The 16,781-nt window shown below is 38.3% G+C and overlaps 1 protein-coding gene across 1 annotated transcript; it reads left to right on the plus strand.

Annotated features, from left to right (window-relative positions):
• The first annotated feature begins 6,917 nt into the window (after positions 1-6,917).
• On the plus strand, positions 6,918-16,105 carry LOC106958366 (sodium-dependent neutral amino acid transporter B(0)AT1-like). Its single transcript, XM_015050227.1, has 12 exons — positions 6,918-7,296; positions 7,731-7,871; positions 8,177-8,314; positions 8,436-8,617; positions 8,718-8,828; positions 11,153-11,265; positions 11,354-11,482; positions 11,558-11,714; positions 11,805-12,009; positions 12,106-12,265; positions 13,704-13,866; positions 13,990-16,105. Exons 1-12 carry the CDS (start codon positions 7,092-7,094, stop codon positions 14,194-14,196), a joined length of 1,911 nt encoding a protein of 636 aa, XP_014905713.1. The 5' UTR covers positions 6,918-7,091; the 3' UTR covers positions 14,197-16,105.
• The last annotated feature ends 676 nt before the right edge of the window (positions 16,106-16,781 follow it).

Here is a 16,781-nt window from a genome sequence, read left to right on the forward strand (position 1 = left end):
CTTGACAGCAGAATTCGAGGGATTCGATCAGAGCGCCCAAAGCCCAATCTTATTCTTTTTTCTCTAGTATCTCAAAAGATGATTACTTTTGCATTTTTCCTACAGAGTCTTTTTGTCACTCATTTACAGTTGCTAATTTCTTCAAGAGTTAAACTTTCAAACCCATTGACCTTCTGGTCGGGAGATTGTGACAAAATCCAAATACTGTACACTTTAACGAAGCGACAAGGTTAAAATTTAGCTGAGAGATCCAGAATTTTTATAACTTTTGTTTTTAGAACATTTCATCATCACAGGTTTGTGGCTTAGAGATGAGCCAGACGATTCCTCTGGTTTCATTCTGGGTGTTTTATAGAGACAGGCGCAAAGACAATCGACTGAATTTACCACAGCCAGACTCCATTTAATCTGACAAAACATCTCAACGATAACCAGTGGAAACCAGCAGAGGCTGTGAATACTTATGTAAATTAAATTTATTTTATTTTTGATGAATTTGCGAAACAGGAGCATTGTGCGTGTAATTTCAAGGGAAGAAAATAATTCAACACAATTTGGAACAAGTGTAGCATAACGTGGTAAAAAGTGAAGTGCTGTGAATTCTTTCCAACTGCAATTTTTTAAAAAATATATATTTTTCTTTCCATATTATTTAATGGACAACTTTAAGGTTTTCTTGATTTCATGATTCTTCAGTCAGAGGCGTCTTCAAATTCGTTGCGATACAGATCCCTACGGGAGATCTTTCCTGCCCACCACAGTCGTTACCTACGTTGTTAAATTTGTTTCACAATTATCAAACAAACAAAATATATAGAATTGTAATCAAAACTTTTGTATTTGCAAAAAAAAAAAAAAAATTTGATTGAATAATTTTGAAACAAATTTAACTCCACAGTCACTATCAACAATAACTCTTCAAACAACTGAGTTAAAACAACATTATATTATCCTTTTGGGATCAATAAAGCATTTTTCAATTGAATTGAATTAACACAGTCACATAAAATCACGATAAAACACACTGAGGTTTGTGTAGGGTACAAATACGTTTTTTAAAGATGATTTTCTTCCAGTGCTGCTGGGGGGATATTGTCTCATGTCTCCTTCATAAGACCGTCCTCTGAGGAGAAGCATGTAAATGTAAATAGAGCACGCTGTTGTTTTGAATCTGTCACGGTGTGACAGCCTAAAACATGGTCCTGAAAAACAGATCTCCCAACATGGGGGACAGGAAAAGCAAATAAAACAGACAGCGATGGTACATAATAGCTCACCAGCTGTTTATTTATGCAGCCTGTAACGTTTTGGACGTGTTTTGCTGCGTTTCAGACCTCCGGTATATCCACACAAAACGGGGGGAGGTACTCACTTCAGCCAAGCATTACATTTTAACGTTCAACACTAATAACGAAAAGTGGAAAGGCTAACATTTAAAAGGCTTGAATTAGAAATACTAAAAGCCTGCCTTACACAACTGGGATGTGTCACCATGAACAAGCATTTACACGCGCTTTAAAGCCATTTGCGTTAAATATTAACTCAGACAGATGAGATACGTCTTTACAATAAAATGCTAAGATACCAATTTAACAGCAATGAATGACTTGCACTTTAAATCACGGGATGTAAATATTTCTGAGGCGTGTTGCTCTTCTGTTGTATAAGAGCTGATTAGACGGATCCTGATCTTTGGGTTTTTATCGTTCATGTTTCCATGAACACTCTGAAAGTTCAAAAAAAAAAAAAAAAAAAAAGAACGACGGTTGCATTTCATCTGTTTTGGCTTTTTTTTTTCCCCTTTACATGGAAATGTTTCAGATCATCAAATATGTTTGTTTTTAAATATACGACAAAGACGACCTGTGAAAATACAAGAAAGCAGTTTTTAAATCATGATTATATTAAAACTGCAGCATATAGCTTGAATAAACAATCCTAGACAGATAATAAAATAAAATAAATCTTTTCCACCTCCTCCCTGAACTACGATAGCAATTCTCAAAAAACGATCAAAAAGATCAAAAACATCCAATCAGAGCCAGGAGGAGTGTCTTAGCGCTGTCAATTAACCTTATGTACACACTGCTAAATGTGCTAACAGCAGAGAAACAACTCACTGAACCATTAAAGATGTTTATCCGCCATCATTGGTGGCCATGCTAACTAGCATGAGTGGCGCATACACAAGGATGGTTGACAGCACTAAGACCTGATTTTGACTCCCTATTAAATGTAAATTAAATGTGATTAACCACGTTCTTCTAGGCAGATGAGTTCAACTGACCTGTAGGATCAATTAATCACTTAAATAGCACCTGCCTGACGACATGAAGTAGGATGAAGGATCTAAAACAGCAACAAGTCTCAGCCTGATCCAATATGACAGAAAACACTGTGATCCATCAGTCTGGAAAGGAGGACAAAGTCTCTTCTAAGAGCCTCATTGTGTTTGATTATCGTTCATTTAAAACATATATACGTTTCAATAAAGGACTGAACTTCTTGTAACGGCAGCACCAAATACGACATGCTATTCAGTCAGTACACAAAACGCTTCCTAATTAAAACAAACAACCAGGCAGAGCATAAGCTCCAACTAAAAATTTAAATGAAGTCAAAAATATATCCCTTTAAAAAAAAACCATTCTGCGCCTCGTGTTTTCTTTACTTTCAAGCTGCTCCTGTTGTTTTTTTTGGCCGCAACCTTTGGTTTATCCTGTTATGACGCCACGTGGTGAGGGCTATAAAAATGTCATAAATTCATTTTGCTGTCTTCTGCCGTTATCTGCTATCTGTGGAGCCGAGCGAGATACACAATCAGAGCCTTTACCGTTTGTTGTCACGTTTATAGATGTGCTAAAAGCTTTATTCTGTTTTTAGAAAAAAAGACAGATCAACCTTTGTCGCAGAAGCACAGACCCACAGTGAAAAACCTTTTCAACAGCTAAATCTCCAAATCCAGGTGTTAGAAAACAACAGCCGCGGTTGGCACCTCAGGATCACCTGGTCTCCATAACAACCATTAGAAGCTAGTTACGTGCCAACCAGTAACTGGGATGCATGTTAGTGGGGGAAAAAAAGCCTTTTCTGTTCTACCATGTGGAGTTTGTTGCCCCCTATTAAGGCTTTAACTGAACTTAAAAGACAACTTTTCAGCAACAGAAACTTGGTGCCTTAGGAAACGTAAAGCTGTGGGTCTGTAGCTGGACCTTTAACAAGAAAATGATCAGAATCATAAGAGAAATTAAATATTGGACACAAAATCAACCACTATCTCATATGTCCCCAGGACTACCATCCTTCGAAAGAAAAGGTTGTTATCAGAGTAGAAGATAGCATTGAAGACCCTTGATGATGACCTTAGGAGATTCTGTAAAGAGGAATGGTCAAAGTTCCCTACCGCTGTTTGCTCTAATCTCCTGAAATGATACAGGAGAAGATTAGGTGCTGTCCTGTTGGGAAAAGCGTTTCTTGCCTTAACAAAATGCAATAGAGGACAAAAATGATTTCTAATGTGAGATTTCTAGAAGATCTGAACGGAAGTTGAACCTACAAAACAAAATGTACGGTGGCAGAGGGCACTGTTAGTAGAGAAGCAGGTTTAGCTCGAAGGATGTATAAAATATGCCTCTTTTTTACAGGTTGACGCAATTTCCAGAGGTCTTCAAGAAATAACTGTGACATGGTTTGGGAATAAACATGTTGACGAAATTAAAAAATTACCTTAAACCTATAAATCTGCTATAGTTTATGAATAATTCAAGTCTTATCGTTGAGGACAAGTAGTGAGAATGTCGACAGCGAGCACTAAAAGTTTGTTTGATTTCTTTTTTTTTTTTTAATATATGACACTGAAAAGAACGGGCAGTGCACTGTGTCATATGAGTGGCCTAAAGTGCATGAGTCATGCACATTCCTCTGGGGGGGATCTGTCATGAGATTGGCCAGTGTTGTGGTCTGATCAGAGACCACCCGTCTTCAGCCCTCCGGACACTGAAGCATTTCCTACAGAGAGTTCACCAGAGAATAAAATAAAATAAAAAACACCACAGTTAATAGAGGATGCATCATTCACGATGTTATGGTCTGCAGCAGGTGTTGCTTTTGAGAGGAAATACGGCAGAAAATATAATAAGGAACAAACATAATAGCTGCATTTCCACTAGAAATTTGCGCAATATTCCATATTCCAGTAATGTTCAAAAGAAAAGACAATTTTGCAATTGCATTGTTTCCATTACATAAGAAACAAAATTAAAGAATAAGTTTGTTCACACAATAAGTCATTAAAAAAACAATGCCGCACCATAAAAGTCCAACCACTTCCTGTTGTTTTTCATCCAGTTGTTGATCATGTGTCTCAAATAAAAGTGTTGCCATGACAGTTTTGCGAAATAAACCAGTATTGATGTGGCTAAAGAAAACCGCACCAATCCTAGTGGCAAAACATTCTATCCAAATAGTTTTTTCGAAACTGGTGTATTTCCATTGAGCAAATTTATTGTTGAAATGTCAAACTGCACAATCAAAATAGTCAAAATGCTAAATTTCAAACCCCAAAACCTCAAGGTAATGGTGTTGTGTTGGGATTTTACAGAAACTGTGTTGGTAAAATTTGTTCCGATCAAGTTAATGGATTACCGGAGCAATTAGCAAAATTGAGAGAGCGCCATACATCTTTGTCATCATGACATTGGAAAAAAAAAAAAAATCAGCCAGCAGTCGTAGCTAAAGCACTTAATATAAAACCGGGACTGCAGATGGTTTACATCCAGCCCTTGTTAAAGCTCACTGACACCATTTGAAGTCAGTCGTAATCGCCACCTTCTTGCTAAAAATGTCTTTCAAAAGGGAAAATTTACAAGGACAATAATGTGGTGCGTCATTCACCGTTTCCATATCAGCATGTTGACCTCGCCTATCTAAGGTCTAAGGTACTGAATGAACTTTCAGCTTCAGTCCGGCTCCACCTTCACGCTCGATAATAAAAAACACCTGGAGCTTCGCACATGTTCCTTTGCTAACCGCTTTACTGAATGAGCACCCGCCTCAACGACATAACGAGGAAATTAAGAGCCGTAATGTTGAGTTGTTGAAATATACGAGCCACTTTCTCATGTAGTGTTACGAAACTTTTAACTGTCCTGATAAATCTCATTGTTTTATAGAACAAACTTATCTCCATCATGGGCAACCCAACCTGTAGTCTCACTCTGAAGACAATGGCAACAATACAAATGTTCATAGCTCATATCTTAATTTGCTGCTTGAAATGTGATCCTTTTTTGTTTTGCACAGTTATGAGTCTCTCACTTTATTGTTGATTGGTTATTTCACTTCCTTCTACTTAGCTCACTTTCAATCAGGTTCAAATATTTTTTTCAGCTATTTCTGTTCTTGAGATCACACACACGTTATGACCAAAGGACAAAGCTTCAACTACCCGACACACACTGCCTCATGTTTGACTCTAGAGAACTTTGGGGGACTAATGTTGCATTCCAGTTGCCTTGAAAGTTTGAACTCTGACCTGGGTTTGAGGTCAGACCCGAAGTAACAACTTTCTAGTTAAGAAACCGGAATTTCAACACGGTAATGCCCATGAGCATTGTCTGCAGTAGCTCATGAGCGAACACTACTTTAAATTTAGAGTTCTAGGTGCTACATGTAGCACTGATTTTAGACGCACTCTTACATGCGTGTCTTGTAAATTAAACGTTTCTATTTACTTACTTACTACTCTAGATGCGAGGAGCGGCCATATTGAAACGCAAAGTCCGCCTTAAAAGTCACACCTGGGGGCTAGACGTGAAACCTGACTTCAGAAAGCCTCTCAGTTGATTTTTCAAGCTGGAGAGTCAAAATTTCACAGTTCTGAGTACAACTGGAAAGGAGTTCATGAACAACTGAATGGCTGTTTTTCCATTGACGATATCCACAATTAGACATTTCCCAAGTAATTTTACTCAATAGAAACCAATTTCAAAAACTCATTTTTCAGTAAAAGGTTTTGGCACCGTGATTGGATGTCAATTTAGGTCAAATTGACATTGGTTTTTTACGCAAATCTGCAATGGAAACACTTTTTTCGCATCACACGAGTCACATGATCAACAAGCGGATGTTGAAGAAGAAGGAAAGAGGAACTAGTTGGATGATGATGGCGTGGCATGACTTTTAATGTCTTACCACGTGAACAAACTTCCATGTGATTTGAATTGTGTTTCTTATGAAATGAAGACATCGCAATTGTGAAATTGAATTGTTGTTTTTTTGACATTAATGGAATATAGACAAAGTTTTGTGCATATTTGTAATGGACTTTAGTGACTGCAATGTGCCCAGGTTCTTCACCACCATCACCCCAGCACACAAATGTACATGTTCTCAAACTGAAGTTCTTTCATGAGCATTTAAAATGCAAAAGTACTAAAAAACACAAACATCTTAAAAGTGACTTTTACAGACTCAGTTCAAATAAGCCCCATGTTAACTGGTTGGCCCATCTTTGGCTAATTATTGCAATATATAGAAACGCTGAAAATATTTGGTCATAACAAATTACACTGCTGGTGAATCTACAGGAGTGCTACACATAGTTAGACTGAATATTTGCTCTTTTTTTTATTTAAAGAAAATAAATAAAAAAAAAAAAGTCAATTGCACTTTAGTCCTTCCGTGACTGGTCTTCATAAACTTGACGCGCAAACTCATCAGCGGGAAGACGTAGCCGCCAGCAGCTCCTGTGATGCATTAACCACTATCAATGAGGTGGTGCTGTTTTTTTGTTTTTTTTCCCGTGCATACCTGCTGACATTGCACAGACAGTAATGAGCTACTGATAACTGCAGTTAAGGTGCCAGATGTGGCAGTCAATACCTCTTCCAGCCGCAGTCAGAAGGGACTGAGGACTCAGAGGGAGACAGTCAGCAACCGTCTCCAGAGAGAAGGCTGTTTCTCAGATAGAAAAAAAAAAAGGATTCGGCAGCTGGGAGGTTTTGCAAAAAAGTAACAAGTGGTTAAACAGATTTAGGAGCTACATTTTTTTATTTTTTTTGGGGGGAGGGAATTTTACAAAAGGAGACACGATGAGGCTGAAGCTGAAGCTGCCAAATCCGGGACTGGATGACAGGATCCCGTCCCACGGGGACCTGGAGAAGATGGAGAAGGACGAGGCTGGGGACCGACCCCAGTGGGACAACAAAGCCCAGTACCTGCTCACCTGCGTGGGCTTCTGTGTGGGGCTCGGCAACGTCTGGAGGTTCCCGTACCTGTGTCAAAGTCATGGCGGAGGTAAGAGGAGAGCCGTAGCATCAGAGACTTTAACGGAAATACGTGGAGTTCGCTCTGTTTGAGGAGATTTCAAGCATTATTAATTATTAATTATTAATTAGAAGAAAACGTCATTCCAAGTAAGTTTTTAAAAATAACTTTTAAGTGAAATTTTAATGTCCATTAAGCTTTCGTGTGAAAACCTATTCAGAAAAATGGATTACTGCATATAAAGTGAAATAAAATGAATTACTCTCATTTGTTCCTATGGAAGATAAAAATGTGAATCATGGTTTATAAAATAAATTTTTAATCAGGTTTGTTTATAGCTGTTTCTATGCAATGGCTTGTTTGTGCAACTCACTGCTAAATACTTCTCCCTTGCTAAAGAACAAAAAAAAAGAATTACTTTGTAGAAACACACAAAATGTTTTTTGTTTTTTTCCCCCTTTCAGGAGCGTTTATGATCCCATTCCTGATCCTGCTGGTTCTGGAGGGAATCCCGCTGCTCCACTTAGAGTTCGCCATCGGTCAGCGTCTGAGGAAAGGCAGCGTGGGCGTATGGAGATCCATCAATCCTTACCTGGCAGGAGTTGGTGCGTACAAAAGAAAAAAAACATTAAAGCAACAGAAAAACATGTGATTTTGAATACATTTGTAGTAATATTGTGTCAACATCCCTTTACTATTTCTCATAGTTGAGTATTTCTGATCAATTCAGAAATTGTAAAACTGCTAAAATCTCAAGTATACTTTAATACAATTGGGTGTTTCTTATTAGAAGTTATTGTATTACACAGCAACTCCACTAACTGTGATTTTGAGTTAGAGTTACTTGGTCAAAGCGATGCTGGAGGGACATCAGTATAAAATGTTTTTCTTGTCCTTCGTTCGCTTGCAGGCATCGCCTCCATGCTGGTGTCCTTCCTGGTGGGCGTCTACTACAACACCATCATGGCCTGGATCATGTGGTATCTCTTCAACTCCTTCCAAGACCCTCTGCCCTGGAGCCAGTGTCCGCTCAATGCCAACAGGACGGGTAGGTGCTTGAAGCGGAGCACCCATTTGCTTTTATGGCGCGGGGTAAAGAGTTTCCTGCCGAGGCTGTTGACACTCGGCTTCCACTCGACTGATCTTTAGTTTTTACCGCCCCACTTAAGGATACGTGGAGGAGTGCGCGCGGAGCACCACCGTCGACTACTTCTGGTACAGAGAAACGCTGAACACTTCAACGGCCATCGATGAGTCTGGGGGACTGCAGTGGTGGATGGTTCTCGCCCTCATCGCCGCCTGGACTGTGCTTTACGTCTGCTGCATCAGGGGCATCGAGACCACCGGCAAGGTCTGAAGGCCACGTTGCATCTGGAAAACTCTTCTACTGCGGTGGCTCCTGTGTCATTGTTCAAACATCCATCTTTTTTTTATTTATTTTTTTATTTAAGGCCGTGTACATCACCTCCACTTTGCCGTATCTCGTCCTCACCATCTTCCTCGTCCGGGGACTGACTCTAAAAGGCTCCACAGAAGGAATAAAGTACCTCTTCACACCAGATGTAAGTGATGTTATTACCTAGTAACAGAAAAGAAAGAAGTTTGACTATTTTTGATAAATATTGTGACTGGTTTCTCTCAAAATCTTGCTTTCTTGGCACTATGTTGGTGTAGCTGTCTTTTGGCAATGAAAGCATTCTGTTTGGCCGAAGGTCATTTTCCTTGTTCTGAAAACTGTCTTCTAAGGGTTTTTAACCCATTATCCTTCTGACAATGCTAGTAGATTAAAGAGTGAAACAATGTTCACTTCTATGTTGGGTTTGACTTCTAGTTCTGCTAATCTGTAGCAGGAGAATGAAGTGACCACTGAGTCTAGTTGCTCCTTTAGCGATTGGTTCTCTCATTTGGTGGCCTTATGCTGCCATTTTGTCCCAAACAATTGCACAGTTTTCACCCATTGCATGCTTATTTATTTCCCTTATTTCCAGTATTTGAAGCAGCATGTAGGAAAGTAAGGCTAAAAACAATGCTCAGATCTCACATAATGGTTTCATCTGTAGGAATTTTCCCAGGGTTTCATGATATGCCTCTTTTCCCATTTTGGGAGATTTTTGTCCTCAGCTAGTCAAGTCTTACGATATATTTTCTTTATTTTTAAAAATAAGACAGGGCAAGGCATATCAATGAACATTCTGGTGTAAATATGTTAGCCAGGGGGATAACTTTCAATCCTAGACCCAATGGCAAGAGATTTTGACAGAGTTTTTGACAGACTATGATTCCTGTCCAGCTAAATTTCCTGTTAAATTGCTCATGAATTCTCCCAAACACGCTTTTGTTTTTATGCGTATGAAGCGAGCTATGTTTCTGTTTGATACAAAGTCCAGTCAGGAGTTAATAAACCAATTTAGTTTTTATGGCTATCAAGATTGTGTTATCTGATTTATTGCTATTTTAATAAATGATCCACTTTGAAGTTTACTAGGCTTTGTGCTGCGGATAAACTTTGAAATATTATTTAGTGTATGCTATTGTTAGAGCTAAACTCATTGACAGATATGGACAATAAGATAACTGACTTAATAGCATTTATTTCCATGCTCATCTATCAGATGGTAAAAGATAAAAGTTGGCACCTGCAACCTTATATTTACAAGATGACCATAAAAGTGCTATTAATCTTATATGGACACAGCCTGCATTTCCAGAAATGACCAGCAATCTTCTTACCTTTGTGATAATCTAAATATACAATAAGTAGTCGTAGGATTGGAGGAAATATGAGATAACTACCAGATGATAAAAAGATGAGATTACTGTCAAGGTCTCTGTCATGTACCTTCATTTCAAAACTGGTAAAATCTCATGTTGCCTTGAAAGATGAACCAATGTGCTGGTGGCTAACTGGTGATGGTCGTTTCCCCTCGTTGCCTTTTGTAGTTTGGATAATTCTGTACCCAACGTCTTTAACAATTAAGTTAAATGGGATGTTTCATAATGTACCAGTACATTTCGTACCAGCAATTGAAAGTAACTTCAGGGTTTCCCTCAGTGTTTTATAAGCCTGGCGGGCCACCAGGCTTTAAATGTGCCCCCACAAGGCTTAGCATTGCTTATTTATTTAAGTCTTTTTAAAATGTCTGCATTTTTTTAAGACTTTAGAGTTGGTGTTCTGGTGTTATTCTTCCACATAACATATAATTATCAAGTTATACTTTTAATTTCCTGTCAACTTTAAATGTTTTTTAACTCAAAAACACGACGGGCCACTGGATGAACGACGGCCCTATCGCCCAAACACCGGGGTTAGCAAGTTTTCTGGGGGAAATCCTTAACATAGTAACATTCTGCAATAAGAAAAGTTCAAAAGAAAAGTATTGACAAACAGAAGTTTGTTTTGATCAGCAGCTATCCTCCTATTTGACTAGACTCTACCAGACCCCAAACATTTTGGATCAGAAGGAACAAAATAATGTTAATGAAAAAATATCTTCAGGTACATAGTTAAGTTATAGAAGATTTAAAACTTTTTATAGGTATTTATCTTCATTATAATGAAGAAAAGTACCTTGACATGCAATGGTTTACCTACAAAGGTACAAAATGGACATTGGATGGAAGGAAACCACAACTTGTGTGTACAAAATGGATCAAAATTGGCTGTTTTTCTGTCTAAGTGACCTGATGTCACTTAGACAGAAAAACAGCTCATGTTATTTAGCAAATTTATCCACTGGAACTCATCTTTTCCTGTTGTGTCAAACAGTCAATCTTCTAATTTAGATGTGCCATTAAACCTAATTATTAAAGCCCAAGGAAAAGTTTAACAACATTCTAGGAAGTAATAGTAGTTTTTCCTAAGAATTTTTTGATATATTTTTTTCAGGTAGATGAATTAATGAATCCTTCAACCTGGCTGGATGCAGGAGCCCAAGTATTTTACTCCTTTTCTTTGGCTTTTGGAGGTCTCATCTCCTTCTCCAGCTACAACTCTGTGCAGTAAGTGAGCTGGTGGTTCAGTAAAAACGAAGGGGAGGTATTTTCTCCAGCCCACCTCACACAAAGTCCCTCAAAATGCTCATTTCAGCAACAACTGCGAGCTGGACGCTGTCCTCATCTCCATCATCAACGGCTGCACCTCGGTGTACTCGGCAACGGTTATCTACTCCATCATCGGCTTCAGGGCGACACAGAAATACGATGAATGCTTCGGAGAGTGAGTCAAATACTTACAAAGTGAGCTTGTTTTATTCAAACTGGATTCAAATGATACTAAGGTGTTTTTTTACAGCAATATCTTGAAGCTGATGAACACTTTCAACTACCCCGAGAACAACATCACACAGAGCAACTACGACGAAATTCTGACTCACCTCAACCACACGAGTCCGGATGTCATCCAGGGATTGTCCCTGCAGAACTGCGACATGCAGACTTTCCTTAGCCAGGTAAGACGATGTGTATTCTTCCATTTTTACAAAGAAAAAGAAAAGAAGTCTTCCATGTATGGCAGAATAATGGGGTCTGTGTTTCTTTAGGGTGTGGAAGGAACAGGACTGGCCTTCATTGTGTTCACAGAAGCCATCATAGAGATGCCGATTTCCCCTCTTTGGTCTGTTCTCTTCTTTGTCATGCTCTTCTGCCTCGGCCTCTCCACTATGTTTGGCAGCATTGAGGGTGTTATAGCTCCTCTGCTGGAGCTCAAACTGCTACCCAGGAGTTGGCCCAAAGAAGTTATCAGTGGTAAGTTTCTCCTAGTTTCATTGATCAATGCAGAGTCAAACTTTCTCCATATGCGATCCGATGACAACAGAGTGACAAATTGCGTTGTGTTTTCAGGTCTGACATGCTTCATATCTCTAGCTCTTGGGCTCATTTTCGCTCTTCGCTCTGGGAACTACTGGCTGGCTCTTTTTGACAACTTTGCAGGCTCTATTCCGCTCCTGGTCATCGGATTTTTTGAAATGATTTCTGTTGTCTACATCTATGGCATGGACAGGTGAGTCACGGGCAGTCAGTTGTGATTTTGCCCACAAATGTTGATATTTATACCATAGGACGTAAAGGTTTCTCTCTTCAGAAGTCAGGAAATGGCTACAAGATGATAGCTACTAGCTGAACCTGCCCATCTCTGCAGTCAGAGCAACAGATTAGAAGTTTAAAAAAGCTGGAGCTACAATAAACATGGATGGTCAGAGGCCCCAAGGGTATCTTTATTTCCAAAGATCACTGTGTACAATTTTTTTAGTGAGACATTATGCTACTGTAATAAGGCTTTTTACAAGAGTTATATTACCTTACTTCAGCTTGCATGAGCTAGCCAACAGTAATTTAAACTTTCATTGTCAGGCATGCACCAAAGTTGCCTAAAACGTTTATATTATCACTCAATATGGGATTTGTCATCCCCCAAATAAGGGTAGCTTGGGCTCTCTGTGGAGGTCAACGCTGTAGTACATCGTCATGGCAATGGCTATCCTAAGAAACAAACCAAACAGCACACATTTCTGCCATGCTGACAGGGTCTATAATTCTCCCAGAGGGTGCCACCAAACACTCAGATAAAGATAAGAAGGTCAGGCAATGAGCAGAAGAATGAAATGCAGTGAAAAGATATCTTCTATTTTCCTGCAATAAAGTTAATAAATAAATAAAATTGCACTGATTGCTTAGTGATAACTCAATTCATAATTTCTTTGGTCAACAAAGCATGTCTGTTTGTCAAACACCAAAATTGTGTCTCATTATCATGAACCCTCTGCCTCACTTCATGTCATGATTTGGATATTTTGCCACATTCTGGATTCAGAAATTATCCATTCAAGATTTTTGCTACAAAATTCGCCTGCCTGGCCTGAACATTTTTTTTTTTTAAATGGGGAATTCACGCAAGACCATCGATGAACACAGTGTATCATTTGAATGGCCAAAGTCAAAAGTACAGCCATAAAAAGAAAAAAAGGCTGAGACTAGTTCTAGTCAGTGATGGTGTCTGATGTTCAGTAAGATGCTTTTACAGTCCAAACAAAGCAGGAACTAGCCAAGTGTTATATTCTGTCCTTGTAGGGGAGATAATGTGTCAGAGTCATCGGACAAGAGATAAGAAAAGTACAGAATGTGTCTTGCAGCCATTTGGAGAATGGAAAATATGATTTGTGTTTTGTTTTATTGTCCCCACCTGGGTTATGAGTTAAGAAAACATTTATTTTTAGCTGTTACTAAAAAGGTAATAGAAGCCTATAAACATGTAAACATGTTTGAAAATCTTTAAGTCATCCATTGTAAAATGTCATATAAAGAATGCAAAGATGTTTGTATCTAAATCTGTTGAACTTCTTGAGATATATTATCAAAAAAAAAAAAAACCAACAAGGTTGACTTTTACGACTTCCATCAGACTCACCTCTGTGCATCTCTCTATTATTACTTTGGAACAGGTTTAATAAGGACCTTGAGTTTATGATCGGCCACAAACCCAATATCTTCTGGCAGGCGACGTGGAGAGTGATTAGCCCCCTCATCATGATTTTCATCCTGATTTTCTACTTTGTCACCCAAGTCACGAAGGAACTCACCTATCTGGTCTGGGACCAGGAGGCGGTAAGTTTGGCACTCCATCGGCTACAAATATGCAAAGAAGAAAAAATTCACCCCAACTGTCTTTTCTTCTAATTGTGGTTGTGGGCAAACCTTGGTTTGATAAATCTTCTGCTCTGCTTACAGGAGAGCTTCCCCACCCTCGCTGAGCGTTACTACCCACAATGGGTCTACGCCATGATCTTCATCCTGGCTGGAGTTCCCAGTTTAGCCATCCCCATCTTTGCCCTTTACAAGCTCATCCAGAGGAAATTCTGCAAAAAGGACTACAGCGACAGTACAGTGGACACAATCTCTGCCAAAATACAAATGAGTGACAAAATGAAGTTTTAGATAAATGTACTTCTTTTGGCTATTTAATATCAACGAACTTGTAAATTATGTTTATTGGACTTTGCTGGTGTGTTGTAATGATGCAACAACACGCCGAAGATTCACTGTTATCTTTGAAAGGCAAAGATAGAGACGACTAAATACTCCACAAGAACAGAGAGGTTTGTTCTCTCTGCCAGGGCTGCAAGAACAACGTCCAAGTTCTTTCATATATAACCCTTGTGCACAACTTCTAGAAAGCCATCATAGTTTCCCCAACAATGTCTGTCAAGAAATATCAAGGAGCTGTAAAAACAGAATCACGTCACTTCGTTCTTGCATCCTTGGGAGAGCGAACAAATGGCTCTGTTCTTACAAAGCATGTATAGGCCTTACGTTTTAGTGTTTTTACTAAAGAAAGCATCCAATTATGCCATGCAATGACAGCAGTAAAGGTATTATTGACTAGGTTAAGGCATAAAGGGATTGTGAATAATACACTTACGTAGTATGAAAATGTCGCACTGTGTACAATATTGGCAATACAAATAGCATGAGCATCATGGGCTTGTGCATGAAGATGTACTTAAAGACAAACTAGTTGTATCTCTGTATGCTAGTACAGAATAAACAGTGAAATGAGACACTGAGCTCTGTAGAACCTTTATTATTTAAATAGTTTGGGATAAATAAGAATTCACCTAATGGGAAAGTCACATAGCAACACAAACTGTTTGAGTTGATGAAATATCAGAAACATTGTTGTAAGCACTAAAATTATTGATCTTGTTTGAGGGTTCTGGTTGATTTGAGCAGTACTGTTGACGTTTGGGAACCTAGTTTGTAAGATGAACTGGGGTTTCTGATTGGGGAGGAACCATGTTGTTCAGTATTTGCCCCAAGCATGAGCGGCTCTCCTCTCTGTATTGTCCATGCGGGGGCGGGGGGGGCAAATCAATCCAAAGTACATCTTTGGATTGATATATGGGTTACTCCAATAGAACCATGAATGGGTTTAGTCATGAACAGAACATGGGGGGGACATAAAGTAATACATGATCTGTTTGGTAATACTGCTTAGGGTACTAAAAATTGAGACACTTTGAATGTTTGGTCAAAAATAATTTACAATATTTCTGAGTCACATCACTGTAGGTTACCAGCTCAATTCATGAATAATTTCCAGAGAAGTAGTTTGTAGTTTGATCCTTTAAATACACCAAGTATTATTCTAGTTTGGGAAATTCTCTTTTAACTGTACCTGTTGAAATTATTGCTTAAGAAACACCAATGTCTGTTTTTGACTTCGACAAATCTTTGCAGTTCTGTTTTACTTCCTATTAAAAGTAACATTACATGTTGGGTTTATCCAGGTATTCTCCACTTTCTGCGCGTTGTATTCTGTACTAAACAAAAGAAATTGGAACTCATCTTGTTAAATGAAAGCTGGCATCATCTTTGTTTGCATAGCCAACATTTTGGAGGTTGTGTGCTAACCCTAAATGCTTCAAGTGCTGTTCCGATAATATGCAGCATAGCTTAGCTAAACCTGATAGTTAAGCTAGGTTTATTAAACGTCAAGAATTGAAATGCCAGAATTTTAAAACAGTTTTTGGAGTAAATGCTTTAGGCTAATAAAAATCACAGTTTGTTTTCAAGCTAGTTCAGCTGCTTGTAGCTCAGAAACATTAGCTTGCAATTTATGTGAGCTTCAATGCAAAAATGCAATAGAGACATGAAATAATCTTATTTCTAAGTCTTATTATTCTTTTGATATTGTGTTTAAATTGTTTTTTTCTAAAATGTTCAAAATTATGGTTTAAATGTTGAATATAAGCTGTTTAGATGGATAGTTTCTGTTCATACGTTTGAGCACTACATAACGTTTGACATTTCTGTGATTGGAAAAATGTAAAATCACTTTGTCGAAGGGGTTTACGTTTTTTAGGCACCGCTTTACAAAAATTAGTCCCCGTGTTAAGATATTTTAGGTCGCACGTATATTGCCACTCCACATTTACAGTTGATATGATATGTGCTCATTTGCTCAGATGTAAGTCAAAAATAAAAATACACATAACACAATGAAATAGTGGTTGTGCTTCTTAAGCATATGTTGCAGTTGTAGAAATTGACCACAGTAAACATACATTCATTACGCCTAAAAGGAAAACATTTATGGGGGGAGGGGAGAAAATTGCAACATTTAAATAAGGGCCAAAAAGGAACAAATATATGTTTTTATTAATATTTTAGTACACAAAATTTCAAATTAAAAAACTAATTTCCTTCATGAACATCAAGTTCTTCGTCAGGAAGAGCTTCACGGAGCAGCGTTGGCCCCGACGACTGAAAATACATTTATGATCTGCTGCTGCTCTATTAGTGGCCATCAGTGGCACCAATCACAGCATCAGTAACTTATACAATATCATAATATTATTATGTAATACTTGCATATCTGGTCATTTTGATGAAACTTTAAATAGACATGAAAGAAAAGCATATTTCAATGATTATTTAAATTCCGTATTAAATTAAATAATTGCATGCAAAAGAAATGCATTAAAATTCCCAATCATCAGACATTAGATGTAGTTATAAAT

The sequence above is a fragment of the Poecilia latipinna genome, unplaced genomic scaffold (genome assembly GCF_001443285.1).
Source record: "Poecilia latipinna isolate Pla-1442-1.1 unplaced genomic scaffold, P_latipinna-1.0 Scaffold980, whole genome shotgun sequence".
NCBI classification, from domain to species: Eukaryota; Metazoa; Chordata; class Actinopteri; order Cyprinodontiformes; family Poeciliidae; genus Poecilia; species Poecilia latipinna.

Bases quoted from the DNA above. Each gene is read 5' to 3' on its own strand.
- LOC106958366 (XM_015050227.1), top strand. From the start codon at position 7,092: ATGAGGCTGAAGCTGAAGCTGCCAAATCCGGGACTGGATGACAGGATC. The intron at 8,618-8,717 runs GTCTGAAGGCCA...TTTTTATTTAAG, and splicing joins GCATCGAGACCACCGGCAAG to GCCGTGTACATCACCTCCAC. The intron at 12,266-13,703 runs GTGAGTCACGGG...ACTTTGGAACAG, and splicing joins TACATCTATGGCATGGACAG to GTTTAATAAGGACCTTGAGT.